General features: G+C 47.1%; 1 protein-coding gene across 6 annotated transcripts; it reads right to left on the minus strand.

Annotated features, from left to right (window-relative positions):
* Window positions 1-8,889: 8,889 nt before the first annotated feature.
* TIMM10 (translocase of inner mitochondrial membrane 10) lies at window positions 8,890-11,224 on the minus strand. 6 transcript variants are annotated; one of them, XM_059929707.1, is made up of 3 exons: window positions 11,146-11,224; window positions 10,547-10,662; window positions 8,890-9,323 (listed from the first exon to the last, which is right to left on the minus strand). In XM_059929707.1, the coding sequence occupies exons 2-3, from the start codon at window positions 10,615-10,617 to the stop codon at window positions 9,122-9,124; spliced, it is 273 nt and encodes a 90-aa protein (XP_059785690.1). In that variant the 5' UTR covers window positions 10,618-10,662; window positions 11,146-11,224; the 3' UTR covers window positions 8,890-9,121. The 6 variants fall into 6 exon arrangements, with proteins under 6 accessions (XP_059785690.1, XP_059785691.1, XP_059785693.1 ...); XM_059929708.1 differs by having other exon boundaries at window positions 11,081-11,148; XM_059929710.1 differs by lacking the exon at window positions 11,146-11,224 and adding an exon at window positions 11,059-11,129.
* Between the last annotated feature and the right edge of the window lie 2,538 nt (window positions 11,225-13,762).

Raw genomic sequence — 13,762 nt, forward strand, 5'->3', positions numbered from 1 at the left:
GTGAACGTGAACACACACATATATTTACATTCAATTTCCAAGGGTTTTGTGGACCCCCTCCACTGACTCTAGGGGTCCATGGGCCCCCGTGGCTGTAATGCTTGCTGTTCCTTATCTCCAACCGACATTTTGATATTTTCCCCTTGTGAACTGTCAGCTCCATGGGGGCAACGGTCTGGTCTGCTGTGGTCACTGCTGTATCTCCAGCACCAAAAACAGCACCTGGCACCTAAGACGCACTCAGTAAATACCTGTGGAATGAAGTGTGAAGCCAGCTGGTTTCACACCTCCTGGCCTTTGCACCTGCTGTTCCTTCTTCATTTCTTTCTCTTTTTTTTTTGTAAATTTATTTATTTATTTTTGGCTGCGTTGGGTCTTCGTTGCTGCGCATGGGCTTTCTCTAGTTCTGGTGAGCGGGGGCTACTCTGCACTGCAATGCACGGGTTTCTCATTGTGGTGGCTTCTCTTGTTGCGGAGCACGGGCTCTAGGCGCACGGGCTTCAGTAGTTGTGGCACGTGGGCTCAGCAGTTGTGGCACACGGGCTTAGTTGTTCCATGGCATGTGGGAATCTCCCCGGACCAGGGATCGAACCCATGTCCCCTGCATTGGCAGACGGATCCTTAACCACTGTGCCACCAGGGAAGTCCCTCCTTCTTCATTTCTAATGCACTCATCCTTCACAACTCACCTCAATTTCACCTTTTTCTGGAAGCTCTGATCTCTTAGGCTGGGTTAGGGGTCCTGCCCATGTACTCCCCCCAAACGCTATTCTATCCTGAAATGAAGCCCTCACACTGATCTAGAATCATCAGTTTAGTTGCCTGCTCCCTCCCCAAGAGCTATAAATCTCTGGAGGGCAGGCACCATGGGAACCACATTGTAGGTGATTTGTATGTCTGCTACCTATCCCAGGACCTGGCCTGTAACAGCCCGTGGTAAACATTTATGGAATAAGTGGAAGAGGGTAGTGGGAAAGGGAGCTAGAAACTGTGGTCATTTTGGAATGACCTCTGCCAGACCAAGGATTTCCCATGTTGTGAGATAGGTGATGGGAACTCCTGGATTTTGTTTTCTTGTTTTATTTTGGTTTACTTTGTTTTTAAGGGAGGAGATAGATATGGTCGGGTTTGTGTGTTTAATGAATGGAAAGAAGAGGGACTTTAAAGCAGTTAAGAGGCCACGGTAATAGTTCAGATAATTAAAAAAAAAAAAATAGAGGAAAGCAGAGACTTTTTTTTTGGCCACACCACATGGCGTGTGGGATCTTAGTTCCCCCACCAGGGATCGAACCTGCACCCCCTGCATTGGAAGGGCAGAGTCTTAACCACTGGACCACCAGGGAAGTCCCAGAGAAGAGACTTAAGACACACTTCCATATCAGAATCAATAGGATTTACCAACCCCTCCTCCTGTCCCCAAAAGTAATCCCTTTCTAGACTCTGTTCCCTTGACACTACCCATAGCTAGAGTAGAACAGGGCTGTCACAGTGGATCTCCTGCAGGCCGGTGGCCAGAGTCGGCCTCACAGCTGAGTGAACAGGAGTACTGGCTCGTGAATCACAGGCTGGGTCCCAATCCTGGCTCCGCAGCTGATTAGTTGCGCAGTTTTGCCCAAGGCGCTCACACTCCCGAGCCTTACTCTTCTAGTCTATTATGTGCTGGAAATAATAGTATCCAGTTCACAATGAAGAAATTATTTATTCAGCCTAACAAATAGTTATGGTAAACCTTGGCGTGAGGAATGTAAATAAAATAGTGCAGCCACTTTGGAAAAACAGTTTGGCTGATACTCAAATAGTTAAACATAGAGTCACCACTATGACCCAGCAATTCCTCTCCTAGGTATATACCCAAGAGAACTGAGAACATATGTGGACACAAAGACTTGGACACAAATGTTCATAGCATTGTTATTCATAATAGCCAAAAAGTGCAAACAACCCAATTGTCCATTAACAAATGGATGAACACAATGTGTATAGTGGGAACTCCCTGGTGGTCCAGTGGTTAGGACTCAGCGCTTTCCCTACTGAAGTCCCGGGTTCAATCCCTGGTTGGGGAACTAAGATCCCACAAGCCGCAAGGTGTGACCAAAAAAAAAAAAATGTGTATAGTAACACTGAATGTATTATGATTTGGTCATAAAAAGGAAGGAGGTACTGGTACATGCTACAACATGGATGAACCTTGAAAACATTATGCTAAGTGAAAGCCAGATGCAAAAGATCACATATTGTAGGGGTGCACTCATATGAAATGCCCAGAATAGGCAGGTACACTGAGACAGTAGATTAGTCGTTGCCAAAAACTGGAGGAGGGAGAGATGGGAAGTGATTGCTAATGAGTATGGGGTTTCTTCTTGTGGGTGGTGAAAATGTTGCGCAGTTAGATAGTGGTGATGACGGTACAACCCTGTGAATGCACTAAAATCCACTTAATTGGACACTTTAAAAGGGTGAATTTTATGATATGTGAATTATATCAGTTTAAAAAAAATTTTTAAACACTTTCACATGCATCAGGCACTAGGGATTGAAGGATGAATAAGACACAGACTCCATCCTCAGAGAACATAAAGTCCAGTGGGGGAGAGGAGTAGATGAATCAAATTAACACATAGTAAGTGTAACTGCAGCTAAAGGAAGTGCCATGCAGTGGCTAAGAATCCTCCTGCCAATGCAGGGGTTACAGGTTCGAGCCCTGGTCCAGGAAGATCCCACATGCCGCGGAGCAACTAAGCCCACGCGCCACAACTACTGAGCCTGTGCTCTAGAGCCCGCGTGCCACAACTACTGAGCCCACGTGCCACAACTACGGAAGCCCACGCGCCTAGAGCCCATGCTCCGCAACAAGAGAAGCCACCGCAGTGAGAAGCCCACACAACGCAACGAAGAGTAACCCCCGCTCGCCGCAACCAGAGAAAGCCCACGCACAGCAACAAAGACCCAACGCAGCCAAAAATAAATAAATAAAATAAATAAATTTATAAAAAAAAATAAAGGAAGCGTCATGGAAGAGAAGTAACATATCACTGGGGAGGGGCGTTGATCTAGACTGGAGGGCAGGGAGGAGTCCTTAAAGGTGTTGTTTGTGCCAAAATCTGAAGATATAAGACTTCCCGTGTCTGAATCAGTAGGATTTATCAACCCCCAAGAGGAAGACACAGCATGCAGAGGCCCTACAACAGGAGGCTGCCTGAGACATTCAGGGAACTGAAGGAGGGCCTGAATGGAAGAACACATAGAATGAGGCGGGCTGTGGCATGAAGCTGCAACTGGAAAAGTAGATACAGGCCAATTGTACCGGACCTTCTAAGATAATAAGAAGTGCTCAGTGGGACTTCCCTGGTGGTCCAGTGGTTTAGACTCGACGCTTCCAATGCAGGGGGTGTGGGTTCCATCCCTGGTTCGGGAACTAAGATTCCACATGCTGCGCAGCGCAGCCAAAAACATTTTTTTAATTTAAAAATTAAAAAAAAAAAAAGTGCTCAGTGATGACAGAAAATAACCCTCCTCCTCCCTAACTCGCTCTACCTCCGTTGCTGCCTGTGTTGGTAAAAGCACCACCTTGCACACAGTTGCTTAAGCTCAAAGCGAAGTTATCCAGACTCGGCTCCCAGCCTTACTTTCCACGTCCAACCTACCAGCGAGCTTGTGGCTCCTGCCTTTAAAGACTTCTCCTCTCCATCTTCTGCTGGCCCCCAAGCCTAGGTCTCGTCAACTCCTGCCTGGACTCCTGCGACCCTTTCAGCCTGGCCTTCCCGATTCCACTCGTGCCAGTGAGTCCACTTTCCGGTCAGAATGATCTTGGCTTCAACCAGGCCTCTCCCCTTGGAAGTTTCCACAACTGTTGGGCAAACGTACAAACTCCCAACAATGCCCCCTAGTCCATCCGGACCCTCCTGCTGGGCCCACCTCCCTTCTGGCCTCTCTCTTCTCTATGCTTTCACTGTTGTGACCTGTTCTCATCCATTAAAACCCTGTGTTCTCCCACCTGGGCCTGGAACATTCCCCCACCCTGGCCTATCTAACTAATCCTTCAGATTTTGACTTAACGGGCACTTCCTACAGGAAGCCTCCTTGCCTGACTCCAGCAATAAACCCCTTTGCTATATGACTCGTATAACATTCGAGTCACCCTTTGATAACACTCATCACAACGTTGTCTGTTTCCTCTGATAGACTGTATGGGCCAGAGGATAGGGACCTGAGCCCACCTTCCCCACCACTATCCTCCCACCACTTAACAAAGAAGCCACCACCCACCACTGCCCCCAACCTGGCAAATTCCTACCCACCCATCCATCAAATCTCACTCACCTACATCGCTTTCAGGGGGACAGCCTTCCCTGGGCACCCAGACTTGAGGGATCATCCCTTTACATAGCCCCACACTTCCCTGGGCATCTCTTACAGCACTTACCACAACTGTAAAAGTGACTGATTTTAATATGTCTCCCCCCTTTGATTTTCTGTCTTGTTTCTCTTTGCCCCAGCATTTAAAAAAATGCTTGTCACAAGACTCCCCCCAGGTCTAGCCCACAAGAATTCTAATGAAAATCCCTAAAATTGCATGCAAAATTCTGTGCGTGAACAATTTTCTGAAGAACCAGTCTGTGGCTTTTGTTGGCGTTTCAAAGGGGCCCAAGATGTGAAAGGTTAAGAACCTTCTCCCAGGAGCTGAAGGGTCTGTCTTTCCTTCAAAATAGCACTGCCAACCCAGACTTCTATGCAAAACCGTTGCCCTAGAATATAAGTTCCAAGTGGGCAACAATCTTTATTTTGTTCATTGGTATACCCCAAATGCCTGGAACAGTGCCTGGTCCCTTGCAGGTGTGGGTGTAGAATGACCAAACATAGTCTTTGACGACTGTAACAGTTGTGAGAACTGTCTGTGTAGTGGTTAACTATTGCTGCGTAACAAATTACCCCAAAATGTAATGGCTTAAATCAACATTTATCATCTCAGTTTCTCTAGGCTGGGAGTCAGGGTGCAGCTTAGTTGGGTCCTCTGCTTCAGGGTCTCTCACAGGGCTGCAAAGTGCCAGCCAGGGCTCTAGTCATCTGAAAGTCTGACTGGGGAAAGATCTGCTTCTGAGCTCACTCATGTGGTTGCCAGCAGGATTCAGTTCCTCACTGACTGTGGGCTGGAGGCTGCCCTGAGTTCCCCACCACATGGGCCTCTTCGTAGGGCAGCTCACAACATGGAAGCTTGCTTCAACAGATTTTGCAAGGAAGAGGAGAGGAGGAGAACGGGAGGAAGAGAGAGAGAGAGAGAGAGAGAGAGAATAACAAGATGGCCATTACCATCTTTTGTGTCTTAACCTTGGAAGCGGCTTTCATCACCTTTGCTCTGTTCTGTTTGTTAGAAGCAAGTCTCTGTTTAGGTCTAGTGCGCGCTCAAGGGAAGGAGATTATACTAGGAATGAACAGGAATGAACAGCAGTGGGCAGGATCATTAGGAGCCATCTCAGAGGCTGCCCACTCCAGGACCGTTACATGTTTTCTCATATAGTGTCCGGCTCATCTGAAAACCCAAAGAGCAGAAGGTGCAGACCAAATGCCTACAGGTCAAGCAGATGGTGACGAGGGAAGACATGAGAGGTGGGAGGTTTGGCGGACAGCTGAGCCGCCACCCATCCTCCAGCAGCAGACCACTGCCAAGCAGGAATGTAGGCTGACTTGTCAGATCTTCTAACTTTTCAAAAGAAGCCAAAGTCCTGATGTTTATGAGACACTTCCCGGTTTTTAAAACTGATAATCGCCGCGGAGCAACTAAGCCCGTGCGCCACAACTACTGAGCCTGCGCTCTAGAGCCCGCGAGCCACAACTATGGAGCCCATGTGCCACAACTAGTGAAGCCCGCGCGCCTAGAGCCCGTGCTCCGCAACAAGAGAAGCCACCGCAGTGAGAAGCCCGCGCACCGCAATGAAGAGTAGCCCCCGCTCACCGCAACTAAAGAAAGCCCGCACACAGCAACAAAGACCCAATGAAGCCAAAAATAAATAAATAAATACATAAATTTATGAAAATAAATGAAACTGATAATCTAGCAAACACACATGTGAGCATTTTTTGACTCTTCTCGATGGCAGAAAAGGCCTAACCTATTCTACTACTCTATATGTTTGTTCCATCTCTCCTATGCCCACCCTCCCAACCGCCACACTTGTTCACTGAAGGCAGGGACCTAGTTAACTCACTTGCACACTTTCTACAGCTCTCTGCATGCAGCAAGCCAACAACAACTATTGCTGAATAAAATATGACATTGCTGACATTAGGGAGCATTCCCTACCCACACCCGCACTCCAATCCTAGAGGGGTGGGTAAAAGTGGGCTCTGGTGTCTGAATTAGCTGGAATCCTGGCTCTAGCACTTGCTTGTTGTATGACCTTCAGCAAGTTACTAACTTTTCGGAGCCTCAACTTCTTCACCTATAAGATAAGAATAATGGTACCTGCCTCAGAGTTGTTATGAGTTTTAACTGAAATAATATACTAATTAGCACAATGTAGCAACTCGATAGCTATTCCCCCTGTTTCCTCACCAGCTCCCTGGTATGTCTCCCCTGAATCCATTAAGCCATCATCTACCACTATCCACCTGGCTGGCAGCTAGAGGGAGCTTTAAAATGCACATCTGGGGCTTCCCTGGTGGCGCAGTCGTTGAGAATCTGCCTGCCAATGCAGGGGTCATGGGTTTGAGCCCTGGTCTGGGAAGATCCCACATGCCGCGGAGCAACTAGGCCCGTGAGACACAATTACTGAGCCTGCACGTCTGGAGCCTGTGCTCCGCAACAAGAGAGGCCGCGATAGTGAGAGGCCCGCACACCGCGATGAAGAGTGGCCCCCGCTCGCCACAACTAGAGAAAGCCCTCGCACAGAAACGAAGACCCAACACAGCCATAAATAAATATATAAATAAATAAATAAATAAATAAATAAATAAACCCAAAGTTTAAAAAAAAAAAAGGAAAAAGATAATTTAAAAAAAAAATAATAATAAATAAAATGCACATCTGTCATTTTCACTGTCAGGGTTTTACATCCTTCAACAGTTTGCTGATGCCCTTCGGAGAAAATCCAAACTCTTTTAAAAAACTCAGCTCATCAGGCTCTTTGGAGCTGCGCCTGCTTAGCCCTTGGGCAGGTCTCATCCCTCATCACTACCTGCCTTCCCACTTGGCATTCCGAGCAGGCCAAAGCTTTGTTTCTTGACGGCTCCACACTTTCTGCCACTTCAAAGCTTTTGCAAGTGCTCTCTGTCCAGCTGGAACCTCTTCTCTCCATTCTCTATGACCCCTTCTAGATGTTCCAGCCATGTGCTCTGAAAATTTCTGACGTTCGTTACTAAACCTGAGGGCAGGTACAATATCTGTTTTCCTCACCACCCTGCTCTTCCTAGTACAACGGCCGCAAGGAATACACGAATAGTACACATTTGTAGAACTGGCCACAGCAGTGCTGATTCCCGTGAGCAGACAGCGCCACCTGTTGACCCAAGTTGGCACTCCAGTACCTAGAAAGGAGCCTTAGCTCTCTGCCCACCCTTAAGGTAAATGCACAATAGTTTTGAAGTTTTCAGGGGGTCTATTCCGAGACTCCTTACATCAAAGTTAGCAATTAAAAAAAAAAAAAAAAAGAGCTAACATTATTGAGTATTTAACGTGGGAGAATTAGGCACTTTCCTAAGTGCTTTAGTTTCACACATTTCATCTTCACAACCACTCAATGAAGTAGGTACTTTTATCGCTTTGTAGATAGGGTAACTGAGGCACAGAGTAGTCAAATGCCTCACCCATGATCACACAGCCAGAAAATTTCATCCCAGGTGGTCTGACTTGAACCTGGATTTTTTTTTTTTGGCCACACTGCGCAGCTTGTAGGATCCTAGCTCCTGACCAAGAAATGAACCCAGGCCCTCGGCAGTGAAAGCGCAAAGTCCCAACCACTGGACCGCCAGGGAATTCCCTGGACCTGTACTTTTAAGCCTGAAACTCACTGCCTCTACCGTCTCCTTTCCTGTGAGCCCAACGGCCTGGTGAGGTTACACCCCAGACACCTCCCTCTGCTGTGAAGGCACTGCTATCAGTGGCACTGGCGTCAACCAAAATTCCTTCTGCACTGAACCATACACTTTGAGAACTGCGCAGTTCTCCAAGGGCACCCTCAGGACAGGAAGTGGGTGCGGCCTCTCCTCCTCGAGCAGTCAACCCTGACCTCCGTCATTGCTCCTCTCCTGTGACCTCCAGCAAACCACCACCTCTCTGAGCCCCCATTTCCTAACAGGGCCTTTAGCCTGCTGAGTGGATGAGACTGGATACCCCATGAAGAGTGAGGAGCGCAGTCCCTGATTCAGATTCAGGGGAACACTGAATGGCAGTGCTTATCACTCGGTCCCCTCCCCGGATCACACACATCACACGTGAAGCTGGGTCCCTTCACATGTTTCGATATTGCTGTTTAGAACCAAGAGGTTGTGGCTACTTCCTTCTTAGGTTCCATCTACTTTCCACCCTCTCCTCTAAATTGTTCCTTTATATCATTGAGGAAAATGCCTGCCTGCACTTGATTTTAAGTTGTCAGACATAAATAATATATACTGGGCACTTTCTATGGCCCAGGCATTATTCTAAATAGTTTATTCATATTAACTCATTTAATCTTCACAACAGCCCTGATTCTCCCCACTTTACAGATGAGGAAGCTAGGCACAGTGAAATGACACGTTCAGGGTCACACAGCAAGTGGCTGCTGTGGAATGTAAACTTAAGCCACGGTACCAGTCTATGCTTTTCAACACTACGTTAGACTCCCTCTGCTGGCAGAGGCTGTGTCTGCTGCCTTTACTCCCAAGTGCCAGGCACACTGCTTTGCACACTGTAGGTGTCAACAAACTTGTTTTAATATATAATAAACACACACACACACAGTCACATGCCAGAGTGACAAATACCCCTTCTTCAACCGGGAAAGAGCTCCATCATACCCTGGGCTCCTGGAGACTCTCCAGAAAGTGCCTAGACCTGGCAGTCTTCACAGATGACACCCAATGGGGGCACTTTTATTAGACAAGTGGGAAAGGACAGGGTGCACCTTGAGGTGTACTGCCTGGGACCTCACGCGGGCCCGGAACTCTGCTGCACCCTCTTCATCAACTCTTCGTCCTGCATAGACAATTCTGTCAACTTTTTGCCCATCCGCTCATGGACGTCCAGGTACTTGGAGACACACCGGTCCAGGCACACAGACTCGCCCTTGGACAGTTCTGCTTCCTTGTAGTGGGGAGGCACGCACTTCCGGTGGCAGGCACTGGTCATTCTAGAAAGAAGGAAGGGCAAGGTCAGGTCAGCAGCATCCTGTGGCATACCAGGAACCCTCAGCCATTCCTGCCCTGCTATACTGATTTCACCTCCCAAGAAGGCAGTGTAAATCCTCAGTTTGCACCTCAACTATCTTGGAAGATCCTTGAGAGCAGGAACCTTGTCAGGGCCCATGTTTATGACTAATTAAACAGGAACCATTAGCTCAGTACCAGTTATGTTCCAGACATCACGCTAAGTGCTTGACATGGATTCTGTCATGCAGTTCTTATGATAACCCTATGAAGTCGGCACAATCATTATCCCCCTTTTTACAGATAAGGAAATGAAGGCACAGAGAACCTCAGGATCACATAAAGCTGGGCTATGAACCCAGGTAGCCTGACTTTACAGCCTACATTTAAAAATTATTCTAATAGCCTCCAAGATAAAACAACGAATCTAGGGAGGATACCAGAGAGCTTAAGCCAATAAAAATAGCAAATATTTGTTGACTGCTTACTTGACTTGTGTTGGGCTTAATGCTAAGAGCTTGTCATATACTTTTACATTTAATATTTATAATGCCTCTGTGAGTAAGGTCCTATTATTAACTCCACTTTACAGATGGGGAAACCGCTGGTCTAACAGTCCATGTAACTTGCCCAAGGCCATAGTAGTGGTGGTTGGTGCGGCTACGATTTGTTCCCAAATTTGCCAGATGGTTATGGGCACTAGTTAGGAGTCAGACTGAGCTACTGGTCCTGACATTGTTACTGACCAGCTGTGGACCCTGAGAGAGTTATTTAACCTCTAGAAACCTCAATCTCCTCACCTTTAAAAAAAGATAATGCATATAAAATGCTCAGCATGTGTCCGAGATGGATTAAGAGTTTAAGAAATGTTGACTACTAAGTGGGCTACGTGCTCTTTGTCAAAAGGCAAATGCTCTACTCTTCCTGGAACACAACTAGAGCCTGGACCGGACCTTCTCTTCCTGCTCAGCTCCTACATCGCCAATTCCATCCCAACCTAAATGCCCAATTGCTTCTAGTGACCCCACACTGCGTCTGCATTAGCCCTTAAGCATGGGGCAGGAGTTGCGGGTGCCGGGAGGGTAAGCCCGGGCCTCAGGTTCCCCCAGAATGAGGAAAATAACTTTCAGAAGTTATCCACCTCTGCCTTGGCAAGAGTGACCTGGGATCATTCTCTAAGAAAAGGCAGCGCAGAATCAGCCCTTACCTGTTGTACATATCAGCCATCATCTCTACCTCCAGCTCTGCCGCCAGCTGCTGGGCCCTAAGCGGGTCCATTTCAGCCCTGCACCGTGGAAGAGATCTCCCTCTGGCCTCCTAATCCTGGGGGCAGACATCATGGTCAGCACCCACCCCTCCCATTCACCTTCCCATCGCAGGGGCTGGAGGATGTGGAGGAATCAGAGGGCATCAGACCAGCAGGGGCCACTGACCTCAGTGAACTCAAAAGTCCCATTTCACAGATGTGGGAACTGAGGCCCCGAAGGGGAACACTGCTTAGCCCAAGGTCACAGAACATGTCAATGGCGGGGCTGGAAATCGAGCCCCGGAGCCCTGACTCCCAGTCCCTCTAGGTCACCTCTATCCAGAAGAAGGGGAGACCGGAACGGAGCATGAACCTGCGGAGCCGTAAGAATTCGATCATACGCGGAACTAAGGCTCCCGGGCCCCAGCCCAGGGTCTACACCTCTGAAACGGCGGCGCCATCATCAGGATCACCTTGAGGTCAGACGTCACTCACCACGGCCTGGGGCCAGCCACAACGCCCCCTATGTCCCCAACTTCGGGTAAACACTAGAAACTCACCGGGCGCTCAGGTAGGATAGGGCGGAAACACCCGGGTCACTTCCGGGAGGGAAGTCCCGCCTCCTCTCTGATCCGTGCGCGCTTCCGGAATGAAGTACCAACGAGGCGGCGCTGGAAAATCCGCTACCATAGAGAGGGAGCTGCTGGCCCTGGTTAAGGCGTCTCCCAAATGCTAGAGAGGACTCCAAAATACCATAGAGGCTTGAGCGGGGCGCAGAGTGCCTGCAGACTGGTTAGAATTCTTGTCCTTAGGGGTGTCACGGAGAGATTTGAGTTTATTGGTTCTGTAAGAGGGGCAGGACCACAGAACTCAGTGAACCTCGCCCTCACCTCCGGAGAGCTGAGGCCAGAGCGCAAATCAGGCGCGGAGTAGGAAGAATGCCGCCAAAGTGCAGCTCTCAGTTTGTGATGTACTTAAGGTCACCTGGGACGCTTAAAATAATCCCGAAGCCCAGGGCTCACTTCGTACCAATTAAATCAGAATCCCTGGGAGTAGGACCCAGGCATCAGTACATCTTAAAACTCCCCAGGTGAATCCCATGTGCAGCCAAGTTTGAGGACCAATGCTCAGAGGCCCTTTGTGTGAATACAGCTGTGTGTAGGTCACTAAGCTTTCTCTGGGGTTGCAGAGACAAGCGAGGCACGGTTCCTGCTTGCAGAAAGATGAGTCAAGTATACAGTATGTTTTAGTCAGCTTCTGTTAGACGCCCTGGGCCCTAAAGAGATGAATAGGACCACTGTGGCTGCCACCAGAACTAACCTAGTGTGTTTGGGTGAGGAAGACGGAGGGTACTTGTGAACTCTTCATCTTTCAAGACTTAACGTATTTCTCGGTCTGCACGCCCCCCTCCCGCACCCCCCCAAGAAAAACCCACCTCAATCCCTGGATTTATCAAGGGATTTCCCAGTAAACGAAATTTAGAAGATGCAAATTAATGATGCAGTGGTACACTGCCTATAGGAGAAGGTGGGCTAGACACTTTACATGGCTGGTCACCATATGCTTCCCTAAGGAAGTCCCAATTTTAAATATTGCCCTCATTACTGCTCTAAGGACTCAAACTCTTTGTCAAACCCTGTGCCTTGATACTTTAAAATTTAGGTATAGCATTCAGATAGTAAAGTAGTAAAACACGCAAGCTTAATTTTTAAATATATATTCATTTTTATAACTATCACCCAGATCAAGATACAAAATATTTCCAGCACCTTAAAAAGTTATCTCATGTTCCTTCCCAGTCAATACTCCCTCTTCTGCAGTGAACCACTATTCTGACTTCTGTCACCATCAGTTAGTTCTGCCTACTCTTGAACTTCATGTAAATGAAATTATACATTGTTTTCTGTTTTGTGCCTCACTTCTTTAGCTCAATGTAGCATCCGTAAGATTTCATCCATACTGTCGTGTGTATCTCTTATTCATTCTTTTTGATGGCTGTCTAGTGTTTGATTGTATAAATAAGCCACAGTTCATTTATCTATTCTCCTATTGATGGACTTTTGGGTTGTTTCCAGTTTGGGGCTATTATGATAATGCTGCTACGTATGTTATTGTATATATGTTATCCTGGTTTTTACTTTTGAGAATATAGTCAACATATTATGGAGTATTAAGAAATTGCATGGAAAAAGGAGATGGGTTCTTAAGAGAGGAATCTGCTTCCTAGATGGGATTTTTATTAGGTTTTATGAAAGGTTACATACTGTATGATTCCATTTAAATCACATTCTCAAAATGACAATATTATAGAGATGGGAGAAGAGATTAATGGTTGCCTAGGGTTAGAGTTGGTGGGGGGAGGGAAGGAGTTGTGCCTAAGGGGACAGCACAAGGGAGATCTTTGTGTTGATGAAATTGGTTCTGTGCCCTGATTGTGGGAGAAGGTGTTTATTCAAATCTAAGCTGTCGTAGAAGTATACACGCCATTGTACCAATGCCAATTTCCTGGCTTTGATATTGCATATAGTTATGTAAGATTTAGCCTTCAGTGGATAAATCTTAAGTAAAATTTAACCTTCTGTACCCTCTCTGTACTATTTATGCAACTTCCTATAAACCTATAATTATTTCAAAATAAAGTTTTAAAAATCATTACAAAACAAACGAACAAACAAAAAAGATGATGTATTTAAAGCACCTAGTTCATGACAGATGCTCAATAAAAATGAATCTTTTTTTTTTTAGATTTTTATTTATTAGGGAAAATTTTTAAAGTACAGAAAAGCGGAGAGCACAATATATTGAACTTTCACATATTAATCACCCATCACCAAGATTTGACAATTGTCAACATTTAGCCATATTTTCTTCATCTAATTGTATCTCTAACAGATGAAGTCCTTTTTCCACAATGACATTTTTTTCTGTTTTTCTTTTCTTTTTTTTTTTTTTGGCTGCATTGGGTCCTTGCTGCGCGCGGGCTTCCTCTAGCTGCGGCGAACGGGGGCTATTCTTCGTTGCAGTGTGCCGGCTTCTCACTGTGGTGGCTTCTCTCGTTGTGGAGCACGGGCTTTAGGAGCGCAGGCTTCAGTAGTTGCAGCACGCGGGCTCAGTAGTCGTGGTGCACGGGCTTAGTTGCTCCGCAGCATGTGGAATCTTCCCGGACCAGGGCTCAAA

The sequence above is a fragment of the Balaenoptera ricei genome, chromosome 8, assembly GCF_028023285.1.
Source record: "Balaenoptera ricei isolate mBalRic1 chromosome 8, mBalRic1.hap2, whole genome shotgun sequence".
Classification (NCBI taxonomy): Eukaryota; Metazoa; Chordata; class Mammalia; order Artiodactyla; family Balaenopteridae; genus Balaenoptera; species Balaenoptera ricei.